Source organism: Cloeon dipterum, chromosome 3 (assembly GCF_949628265.1).
Source record: "Cloeon dipterum chromosome 3, ieCloDipt1.1, whole genome shotgun sequence".
NCBI classification, from domain to species: Eukaryota; Metazoa; Arthropoda; class Insecta; order Ephemeroptera; family Baetidae; genus Cloeon; species Cloeon dipterum.
Window position 1 is genome coordinate 32,216,206 of NC_088788.1, and position 18,687 is coordinate 32,234,892.

The 18,687-nt window shown below is 40.4% G+C and overlaps 4 protein-coding genes across 6 annotated transcripts; 2 read left to right on the forward strand and 2 right to left on the reverse strand.

Annotated features, from left to right (window-relative positions):
- Nucleotides 1-1,843: 1,843 nt before the first annotated feature.
- stmA (Protein EFR3 homolog stmA) lies at nucleotides 1,844-6,287 on the forward strand. The gene is made up of 13 exons (XM_065486949.1): nucleotides 1,844-2,362; nucleotides 2,858-2,934; nucleotides 3,005-3,283; nucleotides 3,336-3,488; nucleotides 3,544-3,650; nucleotides 3,704-3,926; nucleotides 3,992-4,405; nucleotides 4,453-4,625; nucleotides 4,685-4,916; nucleotides 5,011-5,139; nucleotides 5,201-5,497; nucleotides 5,553-5,711; nucleotides 5,962-6,287. The coding sequence occupies exons 1-13, from the start codon at nucleotides 2,269-2,271 to the stop codon at nucleotides 6,172-6,174; spliced, it is 2,550 nt and encodes an 849-aa protein (XP_065343021.1). The 5' UTR covers nucleotides 1,844-2,268; the 3' UTR covers nucleotides 6,175-6,287.
- On the reverse strand, nucleotides 6,285-8,536 carry Fkbp12 (peptidyl-prolyl cis-trans isomerase Fkbp12). Its single transcript, XM_065486965.1, has 3 exons — nucleotides 8,376-8,536; nucleotides 7,491-7,725; nucleotides 6,285-6,704 (listed from the first exon to the last, which is right to left on the reverse strand). Exons 1-3 carry the CDS (start codon nucleotides 8,410-8,412, stop codon nucleotides 6,647-6,649), a joined length of 330 nt encoding a protein of 109 aa, XP_065343037.1. The 5' UTR covers nucleotides 8,413-8,536; the 3' UTR covers nucleotides 6,285-6,646.
- Nucleotides 8,537-8,959: 423 nt separating this feature from the next.
- On the forward strand, nucleotides 8,960-10,996 carry Mettl14 (methyltransferase like 14). Its single transcript, XM_065486957.1, has 6 exons — nucleotides 8,960-9,122; nucleotides 9,204-9,530; nucleotides 9,597-9,770; nucleotides 9,911-10,120; nucleotides 10,176-10,348; nucleotides 10,624-10,996. Exons 1-6 carry the CDS (start codon nucleotides 9,057-9,059, stop codon nucleotides 10,880-10,882), a joined length of 1,209 nt encoding a protein of 402 aa, XP_065343029.1. The 5' UTR covers nucleotides 8,960-9,056; the 3' UTR covers nucleotides 10,883-10,996.
- Pten (phosphatase and tensin-like protein) lies at nucleotides 10,914-18,526 on the reverse strand. Of its 3 annotated transcripts, none has more exons than XM_065486956.1 (8): nucleotides 17,545-18,526; nucleotides 16,886-17,015; nucleotides 16,384-16,666; nucleotides 16,136-16,277; nucleotides 15,726-16,074; nucleotides 14,837-14,954; nucleotides 14,545-14,779; nucleotides 10,914-12,026 (listed from the first exon to the last, which is right to left on the reverse strand). In XM_065486956.1, the coding sequence occupies exons 1-8, from the start codon at nucleotides 17,987-17,989 to the stop codon at nucleotides 12,010-12,012; spliced, it is 1,719 nt and encodes a 572-aa protein (XP_065343028.1). In that variant the 5' UTR covers nucleotides 17,990-18,526; the 3' UTR covers nucleotides 10,914-12,009. The 3 variants fall into 3 exon arrangements, with proteins under 3 accessions (XP_065343028.1, XP_065343027.1, XP_065343026.1); XM_065486955.1 differs by having other exon boundaries at nucleotides 10,914-12,029; XM_065486954.1 differs by lacking the exon at nucleotides 10,914-12,026 and adding an exon at nucleotides 12,276-13,795.
- Between the last annotated feature and the right edge of the window lie 161 nt (nucleotides 18,527-18,687).

Below are 18,687 nucleotides of genomic sequence, written 5' to 3' on the forward strand. Positions count from 1 at the left end.
TTGCTATACTTTTATCAAAATTTGCACTTAAAAGATGGTAATGATTCGAGATGGAAACATGTTTGAACAAAGCAAAGAATATCCATAAAATGTTTTTGGTAAATAACAAATTTTTAAATTTGCTTCTTTCCAAGATCCTTCAGATACTGCTAGTGTATTGAAAAATTTTGAATCGAATTAATCTGCTTTTAAGTTCATATCTGTAATGGGGGAGTGAAAATTTAGTTTTTAGAAAGTCCACAATAAATGATCAGTTGGAATTAGATTATACACAAATCGACAGACTTTGCTCTTTTTGAAAAATCTAGATTTGACACTTTCAAGAAGAATTATGTGCTTTAAAGATAAATGTTGCCACAGCGCTTTGATGCCGTTTGAAGCGAAGCGATTGGTGAGATAGCCAAATTGAATGATTTTATCCACTATAATAATAATTGTACTGATGGAAGAATTTGATAAATTTATAATTTTAACACAAGTAAAAATCAAAGCTAATAACTATAACTTAAAACTCTTTTCACTATATGTTTGTGAAAACACGTCCCTTTGAGGCTTGGAAAGTCACGCCTAAATAATTTCCGCAAGGACGAAAGTTTATAGTAAAATTAACTTCAAGTTGTGAATGTTGATTTAAAAGTTGAGACGGTTCTAGTTGATATCGATTTTATTCTTCATAAAATTTGATTTTAATCTTATTGGAACTATCGTTGTAATTACATCAACATTATTACGTGCACAAGTTTTTTTTCTTATTCTTGAAATGAAATCATTTTCCTTGGGGCAGAATTGTTTGATAATTTGAGCGCTCTAGATAGATAAAAAATTCCCCCTCGCTCAAGTTTAGTGTTTCAAGAAAATGCCATTAATGAGAACTTACTATGTTTTTTCTTGTCTGAGGTAGTAGTGCTCCTTCAAGTAAGCGAGAGAATTTGAAATTGCCTTATATCATGACCTATAATTTTATTACTGTTCCTGCTAGGTTTGTGAGATCGGTGGTTAATGTTACAATCGTTTTTTCCCCAGATTTCACTGATTATTTGGAGACTGACTTGCAGTGATGTGCGGTAAGAACGGTAAACCTTTTAAGTCTTTTTTCCCTCTTGTTATTGATGACAATTCTCTAACACCTGTTTGAAAATTGTCTTTTAATCATATTTATGTAAAAGCGGAAGTCTTTCATTAGTGCTCATGTTTGGATGTTATTTCTGACTTGTTCATATTTCAATTTGAATTAAAGCAAAGCTTTACAGAAAATTAGTGAAAAATCCTCTTTACCTTTTACTTGAAATACTATCTAAAAGTTAGCGGAATCATGTTTTATTTTGTCAGAAGGGAAATTTAGCTCATAATTTTCCCAACATTGGATAGATCGCTGGATCGAAATCAACCCAAAAATTATTTAATTTTTGAGAAATTTGGAACAATATCTTCGCTTTGGTCCTGATTTTATTATTGCACATTGTGGAGATAAACTGTTGCTAAGTTTTGAAAAATAATTAACTCAATGAATTACCAGTCAAGAACGCAAAATATTCTTCATTGGTGGCCTGTAAAGCTCTATTTTAACTATAAATTTTTAATTGAAAAGCATAATATCCTAAAATAATTATTAATCCTTCATGCTAAAATCTCTTTCCAACTTTGCATTATCAAAATAAATTGATTTAATAATCTTAAAATTAATTTTGCTTTTGGAAATATAATAAGTCGTGCACTACTGGCGCTTAATGAATTCCAAATAAAAATTAATCTTAATTAAACGAAACTATTATTGGAGACTTAATGGGTAACCGCATAAATTTAAAAACCATCCCTCGTGATTCAGCGTTATAACGTTATACTGATTCGGCTACCCTTGACCTATATTCAAGTTAACGCAGCGTGCCGCCCTCACAATTCAATCGAGGAAGCACTCTAGCTAATAAATTTAATAAAAGCAAAATCGCGGCACGGCCCAATATCGTCGGCTGCACGTAAATAATAAAAACAGAGGCGCACGCGATTAAGTGGCTATTTGGCTAATTCGGGCGTCACGCGCTTTCACCGTTGATTGTTGGATCAAAATGCAAATTGCCAGTCACAAACTACCACGGAGGGTGTCCCAAATCTTGCGCAGGGCGAAAAAATCGATGGGGACGGAGGGCGCGAAAAGGCGCATGACAGACCCGAGCAAAGCGACCCAGTGCTCGCCTCATCCTCAGCGAAGCCGTAAGCAGTGAGCGGTGCGGGCGGGCAGGCGAGTGAGTGAGCCAGCGCCGCACTCCAACCATGGATATGTCTTGGGAGTTTTTGAAATGCTGTTTTGACTCAGACCTGCCCGAATTGTTCGAGTCCGCCGTGAACAAGTGCACGGATCCTAGTTGTGAGTCCGCCCAATTAGCGCCCATTAGTCAGTCACGCTGTCGCGCGCTGCAATTGGACCTGTTTGCGCATCACAAGTAGTTTCTTGACCTTTCACGTATCGCTAGAGGTCTTTGATTTTTTCGTCTAACGTGCAATTGACATCCATGCTGATGACACATATTAAAGCCTGGTGATTAAGTTGTTCTTTGTAACTCTACTTTATATCTAGCTGCATTTAAAACTTATATTAACCATTTAAGCTAAAGCATAGGTGTATTCTTACATTTCACGCCGCAATGGTAGATATGAATAATGCGATTGACGCTCTTTATTGGCATTGATTTTTGAACGATTTCGTATAAATGTCGGCTAGAAACTTATTTCCATCTTTTACAACCCCGCTTCAATCCGCCTGCTTAGCATTCATAAGAATTCTCAAGGGTCTTAACTCTCGTCGTTCTCGTCGAGCTTTCAACACACCATCAGCGCCAGCTCAATTTCGTTTGCATTGCAGGTTGCTGTGGTTGCTGCTCCGCCCTCCGACCGCGTTACAAGCGCCTCGTGGATAACATTTTCCCTGTTGATGCGCAGGTAATAAAATATTGTGCATTGTGCAACAGTTGTCTGGATTGTTGATGTGCCAATTTCATTTCTGCTGCAGGATGGATTGGTCAAAAATAACATGGACAAGCTCACTTACTACGCTCTGGCGTCGCCGGAGAAGCTGGACCGAATCGGCGAGTACCTTCTGCAGAGGGCTCGACGCGATGTCTACCGGCGCAGATATGGCTTTGCGACGATCGCCATGGAGGCGATGGACACGCTTCTTTCTGCCTGCCACGGTCAGACCATCAACCTGTTCGTTGAAAGCTACCTGAAGATGGTGCAGAACCTTCTTGAGTCATCCGAGCACAATCTGCAAGTTCTTGCCACACAATCTGTAAGATTTTTGTCTCTGGGGATAGGACACAGTTGATCACGCTTTTCTGCAGTTTGTCAAGTTTGCGAACATTGAAGAAGACACGCCTTCTTACCACAGAAGATACGATTTCTTTGTTTCTAAGTTTTCGTCCATGTGCCACTTCATGAATGACAGTGAGGAACTGCAGAGCAATATCAGACTGGCCGGCATTAAAGGGCTTCAAGTAAGGCGTTTTGTTATGATGACTCCGTTTCAAATTAATTTGTTTCCTTATTCAGGGAGTTGTGAGAAAAACCGTGGCTGATGATTTGGTAGAAAATATCTGGGCGCCAGACCACATGAATAAGATTGTTCCTTCATTATTGTACAACATGCAAGATTTACCGTAAGAGCATTTTATGACTACTGCAACCTGATCCCTAATTTAATTCGTGACAGATCTCTAAAGAAAGGTCACCATGTTCAAGAGGAAAATCAAGAGGAGAGAATTGACCCTCCTGCACTGGCTGAAACTTGCATGCGAGAACTTGTTGGCAGAGCATCCTTTGGACAGATCAGGTGTGTTGTGAAACCTGTTTTGCAACACATCGACAACCACAATTTATGGCTGTCAAACCAGTTTGCAATCCACACTTTTAAGGTCATCATGTTTTCAATTCAGGTAATTCAAAACTCGCCCTTTTTGAAAAATTTGCAAAAGCTCAAAATTGGCTTACCTGCTCTCAGGCTCAGCACTCATATGCTGTTGTGGAGACATTGATGGCGCATTTGGATGAAAATTCCAAAGCATCTCCTAAGATCAGGACAAGCGTTGCTGACGTGCTATCGAAAATAATTGCAATCGCTGCTGGAGAGAGTATTGGTCCTTCCGTTCTGGAAATAATTAACTCACTGTTGACGCACTTAAGACACTCAGTCATGACTGAAATCCCACAAGAGCAGAGGAGGGACGAGAAAATGTACCAAGAGGCGTTGATCAATGCTCTAGGTGAATTCGCCAACCACCTGCCAGACTATCAGAAGATCGAGATAATGAAGTTCATAATGAGCAAAGTACCTCAATTCACGGACAACGTCAAAAAGGGTACCAACGTTGCACATGCCTTGTTGCAAAACATTCTCCTCAAGTCCTTACTCAAGGTACAAATAGGCTTGACATTATTCTGGTTGCTAATCATTATCAACAGGTCGGAACAAAATACCGCACTGTCCAATTTTCAACAACATTCCCGATGTCCTTCTTGGAACCACTGCTGAGGATGTCTGTTGCGCCTGACGGTGACATGAGACTCCTGGTCCAGAGGATCCTGCACACACTCATTGATAGACACCACAACATAGAAAAACTTCAGAATCCAAGGTTTGCATTTTTGTTGGATGCAATTCTTCTTTACTCTCGTTCTCATCTCTTTCTTTCAGTGTTGATGTTGCAGGAATTGGGTTGGAACTTGAAAAGTGTTGCCAGCCGGACGAAATTTTTGTTCGAAAGCATGGGCAAGAAATTTGTTCATATCTTGGCCAAAGCCTTGAGGAGCCAAGCAACACAATTGAGCACATATCCGCGATCTACTCAACCTTGGCCCTTTATTGCGTTGAAATCAACTGCAAGGAAAATATGATGGATATTTTGAGGCTTTTGAAAAGTGTACAGGTAAATAATCCTCATTTTTGTAGCGTTATTGGGAAATCTCTCTGTAATTGAATGTATGAATAAATTATTAAATGTCTTAATTTTCAATTATTAGGACACGGCCATAACCAACACTCAACTGAGCACAGTTCAGCGGTGCAGCCTGCATGCAGTAGTAGCTAGTCTTCTTACACTCATGCCCTTTGTCATGGGCGTCGCCCCCCTACAGGAATATGCTAATCAGGTAATCACCTGCTTATTTAAAGGCTAGGAATGCATCAATAGACTGAAAATCTGAATTGCAGATCATCACCTTGAGACGACAAAAAGCACCTCACATGCTGCCCCCGTTGCGAAGCAGAATTGAGGTTCCAGGAAACAACTCTCCTGGACAGATGCCAGCAGAAATGGGCATTGACCTCGCAGTCATCATTGACGTGCTTAGGTCTGCGGGTTATGACGTTACCAGACTGCAGGCACCGTTTGACGCTGGCGGCCACAGGAATTCATGGGTAGACTCCACCAATGGCAGAGGCAGTGTCGGGGACCTCAACATGACGGTTGACGACGACAGCCCTGCTTCCTCTCCTGGAATTATTAGAGTAATCTCCGATTCCCTTCTGCTAAATGGAAAAGCAATGGTTCTTTTGTGTCTAGAAACCTATTGACCCCCAATTAACTGTGGAGGCACTGAAAAAGATGCTAAATGAGCCAGCGAGCATCAGGAAGCAAGAGGAGGAGCAATACAGACAGCAACTGTGCATGGCTTACAGAATGGAACCATTCCAGGAGCTGGTCTCAAGAAACCAAACGAAAGTATGCATTATTGTCTATTTTCTGATTTCGTTTTGCTTTCAATGGGCACCTGTCAAATTATTTTCCGAACTAAGTCTTGCAGAGCCCAAGCTGCTGCTATCCACAAGGCACTATTTACTTGTTATTAATGGCACATTTTTATCACCTTAAAAAAGGAGCATAAAATGCCAAGAGAAATAAACCAAACTTTTTAGCACGACTTGCCCTTTTGGCTAATGGCAGTTGCAAAGTCAATATCCATTTGTTCCAGACGGACACGCTTCAAAACACCTTGAACGATATCTTCAGTATGCTGGTTAGTGACGTGCAGCGTCCACCTCACACGCCAAACCTGTCCATCAGCAGGCAGACCACGAAAAATTCAACCGACAGCTTTGCAGATTTATCAAATAGTACATCAGCCTCGGCTGTGGATCAGCCTCCATCATATGAAATACTGTTTCCACAACTCTTCCATATCTAATATTGTAAGATAAACTGTTACTAATGTATCCAAAGTTTAATGTATATATATTATTGGTTGTCGAGACCAATGGTTCAAAGTGAATGGCAATAAAATTAAAGAGGAGCACGTAATTTGTGTCGGTTTTAATTTCAATCTTGAGAACAAATCGATACAAAAGCAAACACACGTACTGATTTTGTGTAACAGTGAGGCAGAACAACAAATGCAAGTAGACCTGAATTATTTGGCTTAATCAAGCCAGGAAGTAGTCAAATATGAAAGGTCTTCTACACGAAATGTAATCTACCCTCGTAAATTATGAAGACGGGATATTTTGGATATTAATTGCAGACTCGATAGGTAGTATAGGTTCTTTTCACGTAACAGCATTAAAAAGTGGGTATTTTTGATGGGGTAAATTAAGGTGAGCTGCTCGTCATTTTAGACGGCCTATAGACGGTGGAAAGAGCAGGCGCAGAGGTGCAGCTCTTCAAGGCTCAACTCGCAGCAGCTCGACATCAAAAATCAGCGTGGCATTTGGAGGGATAGTGTGCTTCAGTCAAGGAAAATATCGTTCACAAGTGAAAACCTATAAATTGGAGCATGAAATTGTTTGAGAAAGCAAGGAACGACAAGTGTAACAAGGGAAACACCAATTATTGATCCAAAAAGTTTGATATTTACAGAAGTAAACACTTAAACAGAAGTGCAACACCTAGAAAGGATATTTCCCTTCTATGGATGGTCAGTGAATTATTCACCGTCGAACAGCGATTTATTTTCGCTCAGCGGAAAATAGCGGACGATTTAACGCTGTGGAAGTGACGATTGCCAATAAGAAAAAAAATAGGATTGTCGCAATAACCGCTGAGCAATCAATGAAAAATTAAAATTCAATCCTTTGTCGAAGGTCACTAGCAATCACCGCTTCCACAGCGCTTTAATAACGTTCGCAATTCTCCGTCACGCGAAAATAGATCGCTTTTTTATTGCGATAATCTCGTTGACTAAATTTTCTTGATGAGTGTTGCAATACTTGTTTACTAAATATTATCAGGTCAAAATTAAACATTTAACTATATGAATCAATTATTGTTTGCCTTAAAAAATTAATAACATTTTCATTTACCAAGAAAGTTTAAAATGCAAACATGTTTTGCAAGTTTTGAAGACGAGATTGGTAAAATTAACTGCTTTAACGTCAACAGTGAAATTATCGTTCATAAAGAGCTATGAAAGAAGAAGTAGAATTTAATTTAGTAATATATTTGGTATTAGTCAAATAGTTAAAATTGAAATAAATTATATTCAGTAAATATGCATGAAAAGGATATATTCCTGGGTGACCACGAGAGCCATAGGCAAAATCAGGGGAGCAGGTCAGCCTAGCGCGTTCGCCAACACACATCTGAGCCACGCCCTGGTCCCAGCCCTTGATGACCTCACCGCGTCCGAGGCGGAACTTGAATGGGCTGTTCCTGTCGCGGGAAGAATCGAATTTGGTTCCATTAGTGAGCGTGCCAGTGTAGTGCACCACTACGGTCTGGCCAGTCTTAGGGTACGTCTGGCCTGGAAAAATTATCCAAGGATTAGAAAATCAGCCTGAAAACATCATTTTTTTAAAAAAAAAAAAGTAATTCAAAATATACATTATATCCGTATTAGAAATAGAGCATGCACGGCAAAGAAGTCATTGCTGATTCAAACAACTCTCTGTTCTATTTATGATCATAAAGGCTGGGGTATAGGTCAGGTTAAAGGTCACGGTCACATTAATATTGCCAGTTGAATGTCAAAAGATGTGTTGACCAAACGTGTGTAATCAGTTGGTAGTAAATATGAAATTAATTTGGCACACATAGATTAAATTTTCGTACTAGGCTACTATGAGCATGGATGCCTCAACCAAATCCGGCATGTCCCAGGTGTTTGAGGTCTTTGGCCCCAAATCATCTACAAGACTCAGAAATCTGGTTTTAAGTAAAAAGTTAGCTCAAAAATCGGAAAATAGTTAGAAATTAACTTAACTTAAGTATTAAAAAAGAAAATTAGCCGAAGAGGCAAATTAGCCGCTACTTTGGTAACGAGTGCGAGCCTGGGGAGCGGCATTATGAAAGGCGTCAAGTGCGGATGGCTAGAGCCGGCAATGGTAGCGTTGCATCGATCGATCCACCGGGCACGGACAAAACTCCTTTCCGAAAGTCCCAAAGTATAATTACCGTCTCCGGGAGAAATAACTTCGACATCAACGCCCATTTTATTGGAGTTAGGCGAACAGAGGTCTTTCTTGACGGAATTTAAGAGGATAATTTAATGCCTCGGTTTGTTTATCAAGAACACCGGAAACCGTCGAGCTGAGAGTCAAACGGAAGTCGACGCAAGCGCTGTGCAGTACACGAAGAAAACGAAAGTTTTCGTCGGTGATTTAGCCTGAAATTTTTGTGTATCTCTACTATTAATAATTACTACTTTAATAAATTTAAATTAATCTCATTGGTATTTATACAGTTATTTATCTTCATTAAATAAGGTTCATGTTTAAGATCAATTGAGTTGATTAAACTCCTTTATAAACACTCAAATTTACAATAACCGGTTACTACATTAACGATTATCAAGTTTCTTGTCCTATTTCAAAAGATTTTATGAGATAAAATAATATTCCCGTTTAAAATTGCCTTTGTTTAATAATAAAGTTATTTAATTACATTTTTCGTTGAATATTCTCAAAACCACCTGTTTTCCTTCCAAGTTATATTTTGAACACCAAATTACCGGAATTTTATCCAGTCTTTCACCGGGAGATTTAAAATCACTTCTTACTACACTCACCAATGTAAACAGGTCCACCGACTCAAATTTTACAGTCCATTTATATCTCATTGTTAAAATTAAATATAATGAGTGAGAGATTGAAAGAGTTGCGGGAGCGCTCCCGCAAAAGGAAGGAATTATTAGCCCGGACGGTAAGAAAAAAATCACTAAACTCAATCCATCGTAAATCAAAATTTACAATCATGAGACTGACTCTATTATTGGTCGTATAGTTTGGAGTTGGCAGCGTGCAAGAATTGAGCCGGGTGCTCGGAACCGCGGAGGAAGTGCCGAGCAAAAAAGCGCAATCAGACGACAGTTTATATGAGAAAGCCAAGGAAAAAGAGCTTGAGGGCAAGGAAGAAAGTGACGATGCTGACAACCTTGTTTACACCGACTCTTCGACTTTCCTGAAAGGGACACAGTCGTCCAATCCACACAACGACTACTGTCAGCATTTTGTTGACACTGGCCAGCGGCCACAGAATTTCATTCGGGACGTTGGCCTTGCCGATAGATTCGAGGAGTACCCTAAGCTTAGGGAGCTCATCAAATTAAAAGTGACTTGATTTTTGCGTACAAAATGCGGCGATATTAAAACGTGACTTCCTTTTGTATTTCTTCAGGATGACTTGATTGCCAAAACAGCAACTCCACCCATGTACTTGAAATGTGACTTACATTCTTACGACCTGAAAAATCTAAAAAGCAAATTCGACGTCATACTCGTTGAGCCACCCTTAGAGGAATACCAGCGGACTATGGGAGTTACGAACATGGAGTTTTGGCCATGGGAGCAGGTATTCTAAGGGAAAATTATTTTTTATGACTTGGCTTCCAGAGATGATTTCCTATTTTGGTTTGGGGAATCATTTTAAGGCCGCCAAGGCTGCCTTGATATTTTTTTCTTGGAAAATATAAAAAAGCAAATTTTTCTCAGATTATGGAACTTGACATTGGAGAGGTCGCGGCGCCGCGAAGCTTCATTTTCTTGTGGTGCGGCTCTTCTGACGGACTCGACCTCGGTCGCTACTGCTTGCGCAAATGGGGCTTCCGCAGGTGCGAAGACATCTGCTGGATAAAGACAAACGGCAACAACCCTGGCCACTCGAAAAACCTTGACTCTAAAGCAGTGTTTCAGCGCACAAAGGTTGTTTGCACAAGTTGTTAAAAGGGTTGTTGGCACATTTTGTTCTGCGTTTCAGGAGCATTGTTTGATGGGCATCAAAGGCACAGTAAGACGATCAACCGACGGCGATTTCATTCACGCCAACGTTGACATAGATCTCATTATATCTGAAGAGCCAGAGTATGGATGTTTGGACAAACCAGTGGAAATTTTTCACATCATTGAACACTTTTGTCTAGGCAGACGAAGGTAAAATTTTTGTAATAGCTGGTTTATAGGCTTTGGTATACTGTTAACAGTAAATTTCAATCATACATTTTAGGGGTGTCTATTTGAGACATGAACATTAATAGTGAAATACAATTAAATTTTAAGGATTGTTAAGTTTTTAAATCGTCATCTCATTTTATAAGACTAAACAGAAAAATTGATTTTATTTTGAACCAATGAAATTGTCGCTATTTCCTCCAGTCACGCTCCCTCTATATTAAACTAAATTAGAAACTTCCGAAATATTTTCACAGACTGCACGTGTTTGGACGAGACAGCACGATCCGGCCCGGCTGGTTGACCATCGGTCCAGCGCTGACAAACAGCAACTTCAATGCTGACCAGTACTCTGGCTACTTCAGCAACGGGCAGTTGACTACCGGATGCACCGAACGCATAGAGGCGCTGCGGCCTAAGTCGCCGCCTCCGAAGGGCAAAGGGCCGCCCGGCTCCAGGGGAAGGGGTGGTGCCTCCAGAGGTGGATTCAATCGCGGCCGGGGAAGGGCCAGATAGGCGTAGCTTACAACCGACAGCACTCTCCTTATTTTTTATAGATTTTAACTCTTTATTCGTATAATATTCTCGCTACGTTAAACAGTTGTCAAATAAATTATAACATCTGCAAGATTCGTTCGATTCTCTCTTTCTACCATGTCGTTAAATACAATGTATAATAATTGCAAATTAATCGAAGGAGAAAGATACGCTAGTAAGTTTAATCACAAGCATTCTAATGCAATTGCTGATCATTCATAAAACCCATCACCGACCAAATTGTTGATCTCTATCAGCACATTCATAAGTTGGGAGACACTTCTGTTTTGCCACCTCTTTAAGTAATACCGATTGTTAAAAGAATACACAACAACTATGGAAAAGCCCAACATGCAGTTTTCTCATCCTCTGACACCTGTATTTCAGAAATACGTGTCGTGTTGTAAAGTTACCTAACACTTACAATCAATTTTTGGTGTCAGAGATTTGAGATCATAAAATTGTACATATAAACTTCTTTTTTTTAACTTTTCACACTTACTGTTAAATCTTGTCGAAAACAAGGAATATTATAACGTAGAAAAAATTTATCTGCTTCTCTATTAGAGAAAATTTAAACAATTCCGATAAAGAACATTTAGACATAAAATATGAGACACGTATTTTAAGTAGAGTCATATTATAATGCGCCACAGCAAGAAACCACTACAGTCCACACCTCATTCTTTCTAAAGCAGATCTGTTCGTAAGTCTTCAGATTTAACTAACATTTGCAGATACAAGTCTAAAATTTTACAATAATAAAATAAAAACACTTTTGTACTTGCAAATTCCTGCTGAAAATTGTGTAGCACCTAAAATCGTTTTTGTCGTCAAATTGTACTTGCATCAAACTCATCACATTTCTTCAGGTTCCTTTCGTAAATTGTCACATTTTGATGATGGCACCTTTTTGGCAAGCCTCTAATCTTACTTGGTAATCTACTACGTAATTGAGAGATGAAGATCTGTGTGTTATGAAATGATGAGCACTTTTTTCACATTAGATGAAGTCCGTGTTTGTCCCGCTGGCGGGTTAGTCTCCCGTTAGAGCAGTACCACCAGGCAAAGAGGCATTTTATACTTATGATGCGCATGACGATGGGTTAAAAATGAGTTGATTCTCCTGAAAGAAAAACTAACTGTTGAATTGAGCAGGGCAATTCAACACCCAGCACTCTCACCTTGCGACCGACCGATCGCTCGACAGAAAGCATTTTTGTTTCGTTTATACGTCTCACTCCAAGCATTAGTCATAATGAATTGAAAGAGACTTGCTCCAACCGAAGCAACAAGCTGTTAATGGCCGCCTCAAAACCACAACCTCGATGATTGGAAGCAAAGCAGGAAGAAATAGGAAGACAAAGCACAATTGTTGTTGTTCGTTTGTTTATTTGATTAGTTGTCGTTTTGCAGCAACTTTCTATGCCAATTTTGGTACACAGAGAGACAGAACATGCTTTTTCCTTCTCCACTGTCATCATCATTTCTCATTTTTCCCAACGAACACCTCCAACAACAAAGTGTGTTTCAGCAGCTAAGTAGAAATTCCGACAATTATTTCTCGAGATCTGCAGATAACTTGAAAATGCAGTATTTTCCTCTTGCTACATTCAATAAATTATTTCGTGAAGATAGGTGTGATTGGCACAAGTTGGCACAAAACAAATTAAATAGAGAACCGTGTGTAAATAATTGTTATAGTATATCGGTCGTTTAAATTCGTGAGGACGTCGCAGCAAGGGAGAAAGACATCTTGTTATACAATTGAGAAGCGCCCGTCACGAAGCCGTATTTTCTTATACGTGGGATTTTGACGAAATATCAAGTAGTAAGACAGCAGTTAGTTGAGTTGCAGTGAGGGAATTTCTTTCTTGATTTGTGCCGAACCAGAGTCACATCAACAATTGAATATAATTCTGCTATCAAATATTAAGTTGACATATTTTATAAATTAATTTGGTTCCTTAAGTGTGAGAAAATTCAGTTCTATTTTAGAAACCTTGTACTTGTCACTTTGACAGAGTAATTTAATAGTAAATATCTATGAATCCGTTAAAAATAATGCATGTATATGCAACTATCTCATACAAAGAATCATTATTATTAGTTATTGTTAATTGTTTTCACAATTTTCTTTTGTTCCGATTAGAAATCAAATTTCCCGACATTTTTGCCTCGATAGGTTACGTCTCGAAACTATTTCGCATCTTTTGTTCGAAAAATGGACTCAATGTGATCACTGAATAGCAAAATGTTAATTTGTACATGTATGGTTTTAACAGTCCTCCATCCACATATTCAAGTATCATTCTCGTCTAAATCAAAGCGCGCTCTTTTTTCGACTGCTACATCTATGGGTATAATTAATAATGCGAGAAAAATATGCATTTCTGACTAATTAAGATGGATGCACTAAGAACGGAACTAAACATCATCATTCGGCAAAAGGAATTTGCAGCTAATATTTTGGAAGTAGTGCGACCTGTTGAAAACAAAACAAAGTCTACCGAATTCCGCCAGGCCGGTCGATTCCGTGCAATTTCACACCGATCTGCAAACAAACTGCGGTGAAACAACTACCTCGTCAGTGTTGCGTCTTACAAATAGCATGAAATATGCACTAGGCTCGCTCAGACTAAGAGAATCAGTTTACTGCTGCTTTGGTTGGTGTTCTCTAAATCAACTTATCTCGAGGAAAAATAAAATCGTGTTCGCGCAGCGCTCGCACCAGGGCTGCCGCCCCGGTCTCAGCAGTAATTGATCGATTTGAATATCAGCTTTGTCTTCGATTGCTAGTTGCTCGGGATATGATTCATCACGCCACCTGCTCACCCGCTTGATACTCTGCCTCAGAGAGAAGCCGATACCTCACCACACGTGCATGATTCACTGGAGAGTTCAGAACAGAGTGTGTTTATCAAGGGCCAGCCTGCACCAACAGCATTCAATCAACAAATCAGAGCAAGCGGGAAGGGCAAGCGTTAAATCCGTATAATTATAAGGTGTCGCCGCCGGTCCTTTCAACCAAAGCAAACTGGCTTATTTCTTCCTTGGCATTTTGGTATTTTGTGAGAAAGCAGCGAGCCTGGTGTCTGGATACTCGCCAATGGGTTGAATCGCAGATGGAAATTTGAAATATTTTTCAGCCGCTGCAATTCCTCTTTAGAGTTCTGTTTGTGAGGTCTTGAATGAACAAAAAGTTATCTTACTAAATTCATTTTTAATGATTTTGCATACTAAGCAAATTTGAAAAATACAATAATTTTCCCAAAACTTTTACAGTGGCTGAAAGATGAAAAACTGCATCAATCAAGAGCCACTTTGCCAGCTTATTCTCAGTGAAAGAACCTACAGCGGTGTGCAAGTCACTGCTAGCTACTAATAATAATTGTAAGTAGAAATAAAGCAGAAACTGAGCGTCTCAGAGCTCGTACGCAAAGAGCCATGCAACAGCATGCAGCCAGGTAAGAGAGTAGTAGTGTCAGGATTGAAAACGACGAATCTTTGGATCATCCAGAGTTATTAATGATCTTGGCGAAACAAACGGTTTTCACAACACAGTTGCAAAACAATCAAAGGTCAAGCTCTCGGTAAAATGAGTGAAGAGTTTTGCAGTCTTTTTCAGGGGTGCAACTCACCAGACTCCCAACTCTCATCCTCGTCAGGCTCTTCGTCTTCGCTGCTGTCCGAACTGGAGCGATCGTCACCCTCGGAAGAGCCGTTCGGCGTGTTCTGGCTCTCCACCACAACCACTCCCGCTTGCGCTTGAGACGCAATGCCCGCTCCGGTTTGCAATCTTGACGCGTTGTTACTCAAAGAAATTCGGTCCACGGACGATTCCAAATTAGGTAATCGCAACATGCACAGGCGAACCTGAAAACGCACAATTCGGAAGTTTGAGCTTCAATCAACTGTGAAGAATATCCTCACTTTGAAGTCCTGCTCAAAAATCTTGTTCTGCTTGTCCTTGTGAGCGTCATCCAAATGCCACTTGTCTATGGTGAGCGTCAGTTCGTTGATGCCGTCGGTTCTTAGTGACGCAAGCGAACTGAAAAATTAAAACAAAAAATGAGGCTCAAATTCAGTTGTGAAAAGGCAGTTTTTAAAAGCATTTTAACCTTCTTAAGGACTAGAGATAGCATTATCCAAGTTGCAAAAGAGGCAAATCTATAGCTTAAAGATTGCAAGTACCAGGCAGAAGCTAAAAACTACTGATAAAAATAGAGCAGAATATTTGCATTACACTATATCAATAGAAACCCGCAAATTATGTTAATTGGTGTCCAAGGCAAACAGTTTTTGGCTTCTGTTGGACCTGGTTAGTGTATGGTGCTGAGAAAATATTTTAATTTATAATACAATTCTGCAATTCAGCATATCTTTGTTTCACTCAGAATACGCATTTATGCAATATATTATATTGTGATTCATTGACCAGAAAGAAAACTATCTGTGGTTGGGAAGTCCTTCTTAAGAATGCAATGTTTGTGAAATGGCCATGTAATAAGGCTAGCAAACCAAACAGCCTTGCAGTGTGGTGCTAATGATTTCTAACTCGCACAACCTCTTTTACAAACAAAGCCATTTTTATAATTAAGTGAATAGTAAGTTATGATTGTGACTGACGCAAATGAAGTTCCAAGTAAAGGAAGTTTTAGAAACTATGTGTTAGCATGGGAATTTTAGATAATGGACCGCTGTTTTCTAACCTTTGGAAATAAATAGATATTATTTTATAGGGGCGATGGGAATTTTCACATATGTTATAACTCATCTCAAACTATTGAAGCTTGATGGCATAGAATATTATTTCAAATACCTTGTTTGTGGTAGGAACTTGGTATGAGGAAATTTGGATTGTTCATCATAGCTCATGGCACGGCTGGTCCTCTGATGTGGCGTCATATCAGGCCCTACATCAGCTTCATTTCCATTCTCGTTGCTTTCATACTTGGCCTCTTCGTTGACGAAAAATGTATTGAACCAAAAATGAAAGAGTTTCTCCTTCCTGCGGAGAGCATTCTTCATGAAGAACTCCACTTTAATATCACCAGTGATGGCCACTCTCGCGCTCAGTGCCAAGGTTTGCGGAGGCAGGTTTTTCTTGATTTCATACAACGGCGATGTGTACAATTTTTTATGAGAATCTGAGATCACAAATTGCAAGTCTGGAACAGAAATGAACAGTGTTAAGACAATCTAGAGCGCGAGGAGCATTGAAAAACTCACTTCCTTGCATTCCATGGAGATGGGGGAGGGGTTCCATGATGATTTTGTCGAGGAAAAGGGTGACAGGCTGATATTTGAGCCTGAGATGGACAATCTGCGCATAATAATCCACAAATCTACGCTGGCTTGGAATTGTTACACCCTAGAAGAAGAATTATGGTAATGAATCCACTCAAATTTGATGGTTTATAATAAATCATATGATCTGCTGGACAGTTTGAAAGTTTTGATTAATGTATTGCGTCCACCTTTTTGTCATGGGTCCTACTCTGTCCATAGAAGTTGAGAGCGTCGTCGGCCGTCATGAACTGTTTGCTGTGCAGAAGGTAGCAGCAGATCATGACCCCAGTGCGACCCTTTCCAGCCTTGCAGTGGACCACGGCCACGTTATCTGGGTCTTTGCAAATCCATTCGTGCACATCGTTGCAAAACGGCCCGATCAAGTCGATCTGAGGCGGATTGTGGTCGTTGAAAGGATAGTGGGCTACCCTGTGTTGGAATTTGCTTGGGTCGTATGACCTCTCAGAACAACTGCAAAATAAGAATTGAGAAGTTAACAGGGAAATTAACAACTCAAATTTGTAAGAAAAATCATTTATTGATTTATGTTAAATTGATGACCAAACAACTCCACTTTAAATCGCAAAGGAAAGTTTTATATTTTAATTTCCTAGAAAAATGTCTTATTCAACCTTAATATATGTTTTTCATTTAACATCTTAAAAATAAAATATGTTGATTTAAGCTTACAGATTGTAGATTTTATAGTGGTCCGGGTGTTTTTTCTCCAAAAACCTGCAAACGTCCGCTATGTTGTTGCGGTACATGCCCTCGATCTTCTCAGCTGGATAACCCATGGCAATGATGTTGTTTCTTATGTCTAATCATTGAGTTAAGGAAAAGTTTAGAGGAATTAAACATAAAAATTGATAAATTCTATTTACAACCACTTTGAAATAAGGTGAATGAATTGTGAGGACACGCCGAGTTTAATAGGAATTCTCTTTCTCGTACACAATTTGTGTGTGAGTGTAGTGTACATTCATTCATCTATTCACGCACTTAATGTATGTAAATATAGTAGCACTCTACAATGGGGATAGGCGAACCATTTGTCATTCAGCTCAAACAATACTAGCTCGTAAAAATTTTAAGTCCTGAAGGGATTTTAACAACAAAGAGAGATGCCGCAATCTTGGCAACTGTTTCAAATATCGACTTTTCACGAGAACGATGATTGCCGCTCTGAGCAGTACAGTGGAATATTGCAAAATTGCAAAAGGAAGACGAAATTTCGCAAGCGATTGCGGCCACTGCTCAGCATTGGTCAATTCAGACAAGAAGGAAACTTTACTGCCGAACGGTCCGACCGACCGACCGAGGTGAGTCAATAACTTTGAAAAGGATACAAGTAAGGTCGAGATTAAAGCCGTCCTGGGTGTAGCGCTTCCGCTTCTTGCTGACCATCTGCTTGATGGGGTTTGCCATTTTGGTGTAGCCACCGAGGCTGTGATAGTAGTTGCTGTGGTGGTCGTGGACACCAGTATGCACCTGCTGCTGGACGCTGGTGCTCGAGGCTGCTGACTCTATTGAGGAGACCGCCTCGGTGGAAATCTCCTTGCAGCGGTAAATGTCTGCGATGTTATCCTCCTCCGAGCAGGATGAGAACTGGTTGACGCAGATGGCAGCATTTAAAGGTGTCACCGACGAGACGGTGTTGATGTACTCGACTTTGTCCAAGTCCACCTCGAGACGGTCACTGTGATTGTTGTTGCTGCTGCTGCTCAGTGATGCTTTACGGCACGAGTAGCAAACACCCATAAAAAACTCGCAGCACTTACTAGCCCACTTCATAAGACGACTGTTCTTCCGTGCGTCCGGCCAGCCCCGCTTGCTCGGACAGGCAGCTCGGCTCCCGGTCACGCCGACGAGCGGCCAAACGAAACAATGGCGCTGCTCCTCGGCACGCAGCCACCCACCGACCGAGTCACTGACTTTCCGCCGTGCTTTCTGTCCGACTTCGGCTGCTGCGCCACCCCGACCACTATCTTACGTTCATGCCGAGCCTTGTCTGGCCGAAAACGCACTCCGACAACCTACAGATGCATGCTAAAATCGAGATGTGTCACGGCAGCCAAACTGCAAACGAGTTGTTGCTCAAAACCTATAAAACTGGCTGCCAACCTAACGGCGCGAGTCGGTCACAGTGTAGGGAAAGCGTCGACCCGCGTTCGCCTGATGCTCTTCGTCGCGGCTATTTTCACTTTTCCCGACGCCTTCCGTACCGACTCGCTTCCACAAATCGGACGCTAGCTTCGGTCGACAACACGTTCTAATTGTCGACACTCGATTAGCAGCGCAAGTTGTTGGCAATTGTGCCGCCTTGCATGGCAACAACGTAGATGACGAATTAGAGCAGTGGTGGGGGGTAATAAATTAAAAAATCAACCACTGGCATAGAATAATAGACGCGGCGGTATCTTTTTTGCCTCAACCCCCATTAAATTTTCTCGCGTCAGTCAGGTAGAAAAAGAAAAAAGGTCAGCATCAAG

Bases quoted from the DNA above. Each gene is read 5' to 3' on its own strand.
- Pten (XM_065486954.1), bottom strand. From the start codon at position 17,989: ATGAAGTGGGCTAGTAAGTGCTGCGAGTTTTTTATGGGTGTTTGCTAC. The intron at 17,016-17,544 runs GTATCCTTTTCA...CTCAATGATTAG, and splicing joins CTTTAATCTCGACCTTACTT to ACATAAGAAACAACATCATT. The intron at 16,075-16,135 runs GTGAGTTTTTCA...TTTCTGTTCCAG, and splicing joins TCTCCATGGAATGCAAGGAA to ACTTGCAATTTGTGATCTCA.
- Mettl14 (XM_065486957.1), top strand. From the start codon at position 9,057: ATGAGTGAGAGATTGAAAGAGTTGCGGGAGCGCTCCCGCAAAAGGAAG. The intron at 9,531-9,596 runs GTGACTTGATTT...GTATTTCTTCAG, and splicing joins GGGAGCTCATCAAATTAAAA to GATGACTTGATTGCCAAAAC. The intron at 10,121-10,175 runs GTTGTTTGCACA...TCTGCGTTTCAG, and splicing joins CAGTGTTTCAGCGCACAAAG to GAGCATTGTTTGATGGGCAT.
- stmA (XM_065486949.1), top strand. From the start codon at position 2,269: ATGGATATGTCTTGGGAGTTTTTGAAATGCTGTTTTGACTCAGACCTG. The intron at 3,284-3,335 runs GTAAGATTTTTG...GCTTTTCTGCAG, and splicing joins AAGTTCTTGCCACACAATCT to TTTGTCAAGTTTGCGAACAT. The intron at 3,651-3,703 runs GTAAGAGCATTT...AATTCGTGACAG, and splicing joins TACAACATGCAAGATTTACC to ATCTCTAAAGAAAGGTCACC.
- Fkbp12 (XM_065486965.1), bottom strand. From the start codon at position 8,412: ATGGGCGTTGATGTCGAAGTTATTTCTCCCGGAGACG. The intron at 7,726-8,375 runs GTAATTATACTT...TAATTTTTCCAG, and splicing joins AGTTATTTCTCCCGGAGACG to GCCAGACGTACCCTAAGACT. The intron at 6,705-7,490 runs ATATCCTTTTCA...ACTGAAGCACAC, and splicing joins TCTCGTGGTCACCCAGGAAT to TATCCCTCCAAATGCCACGC.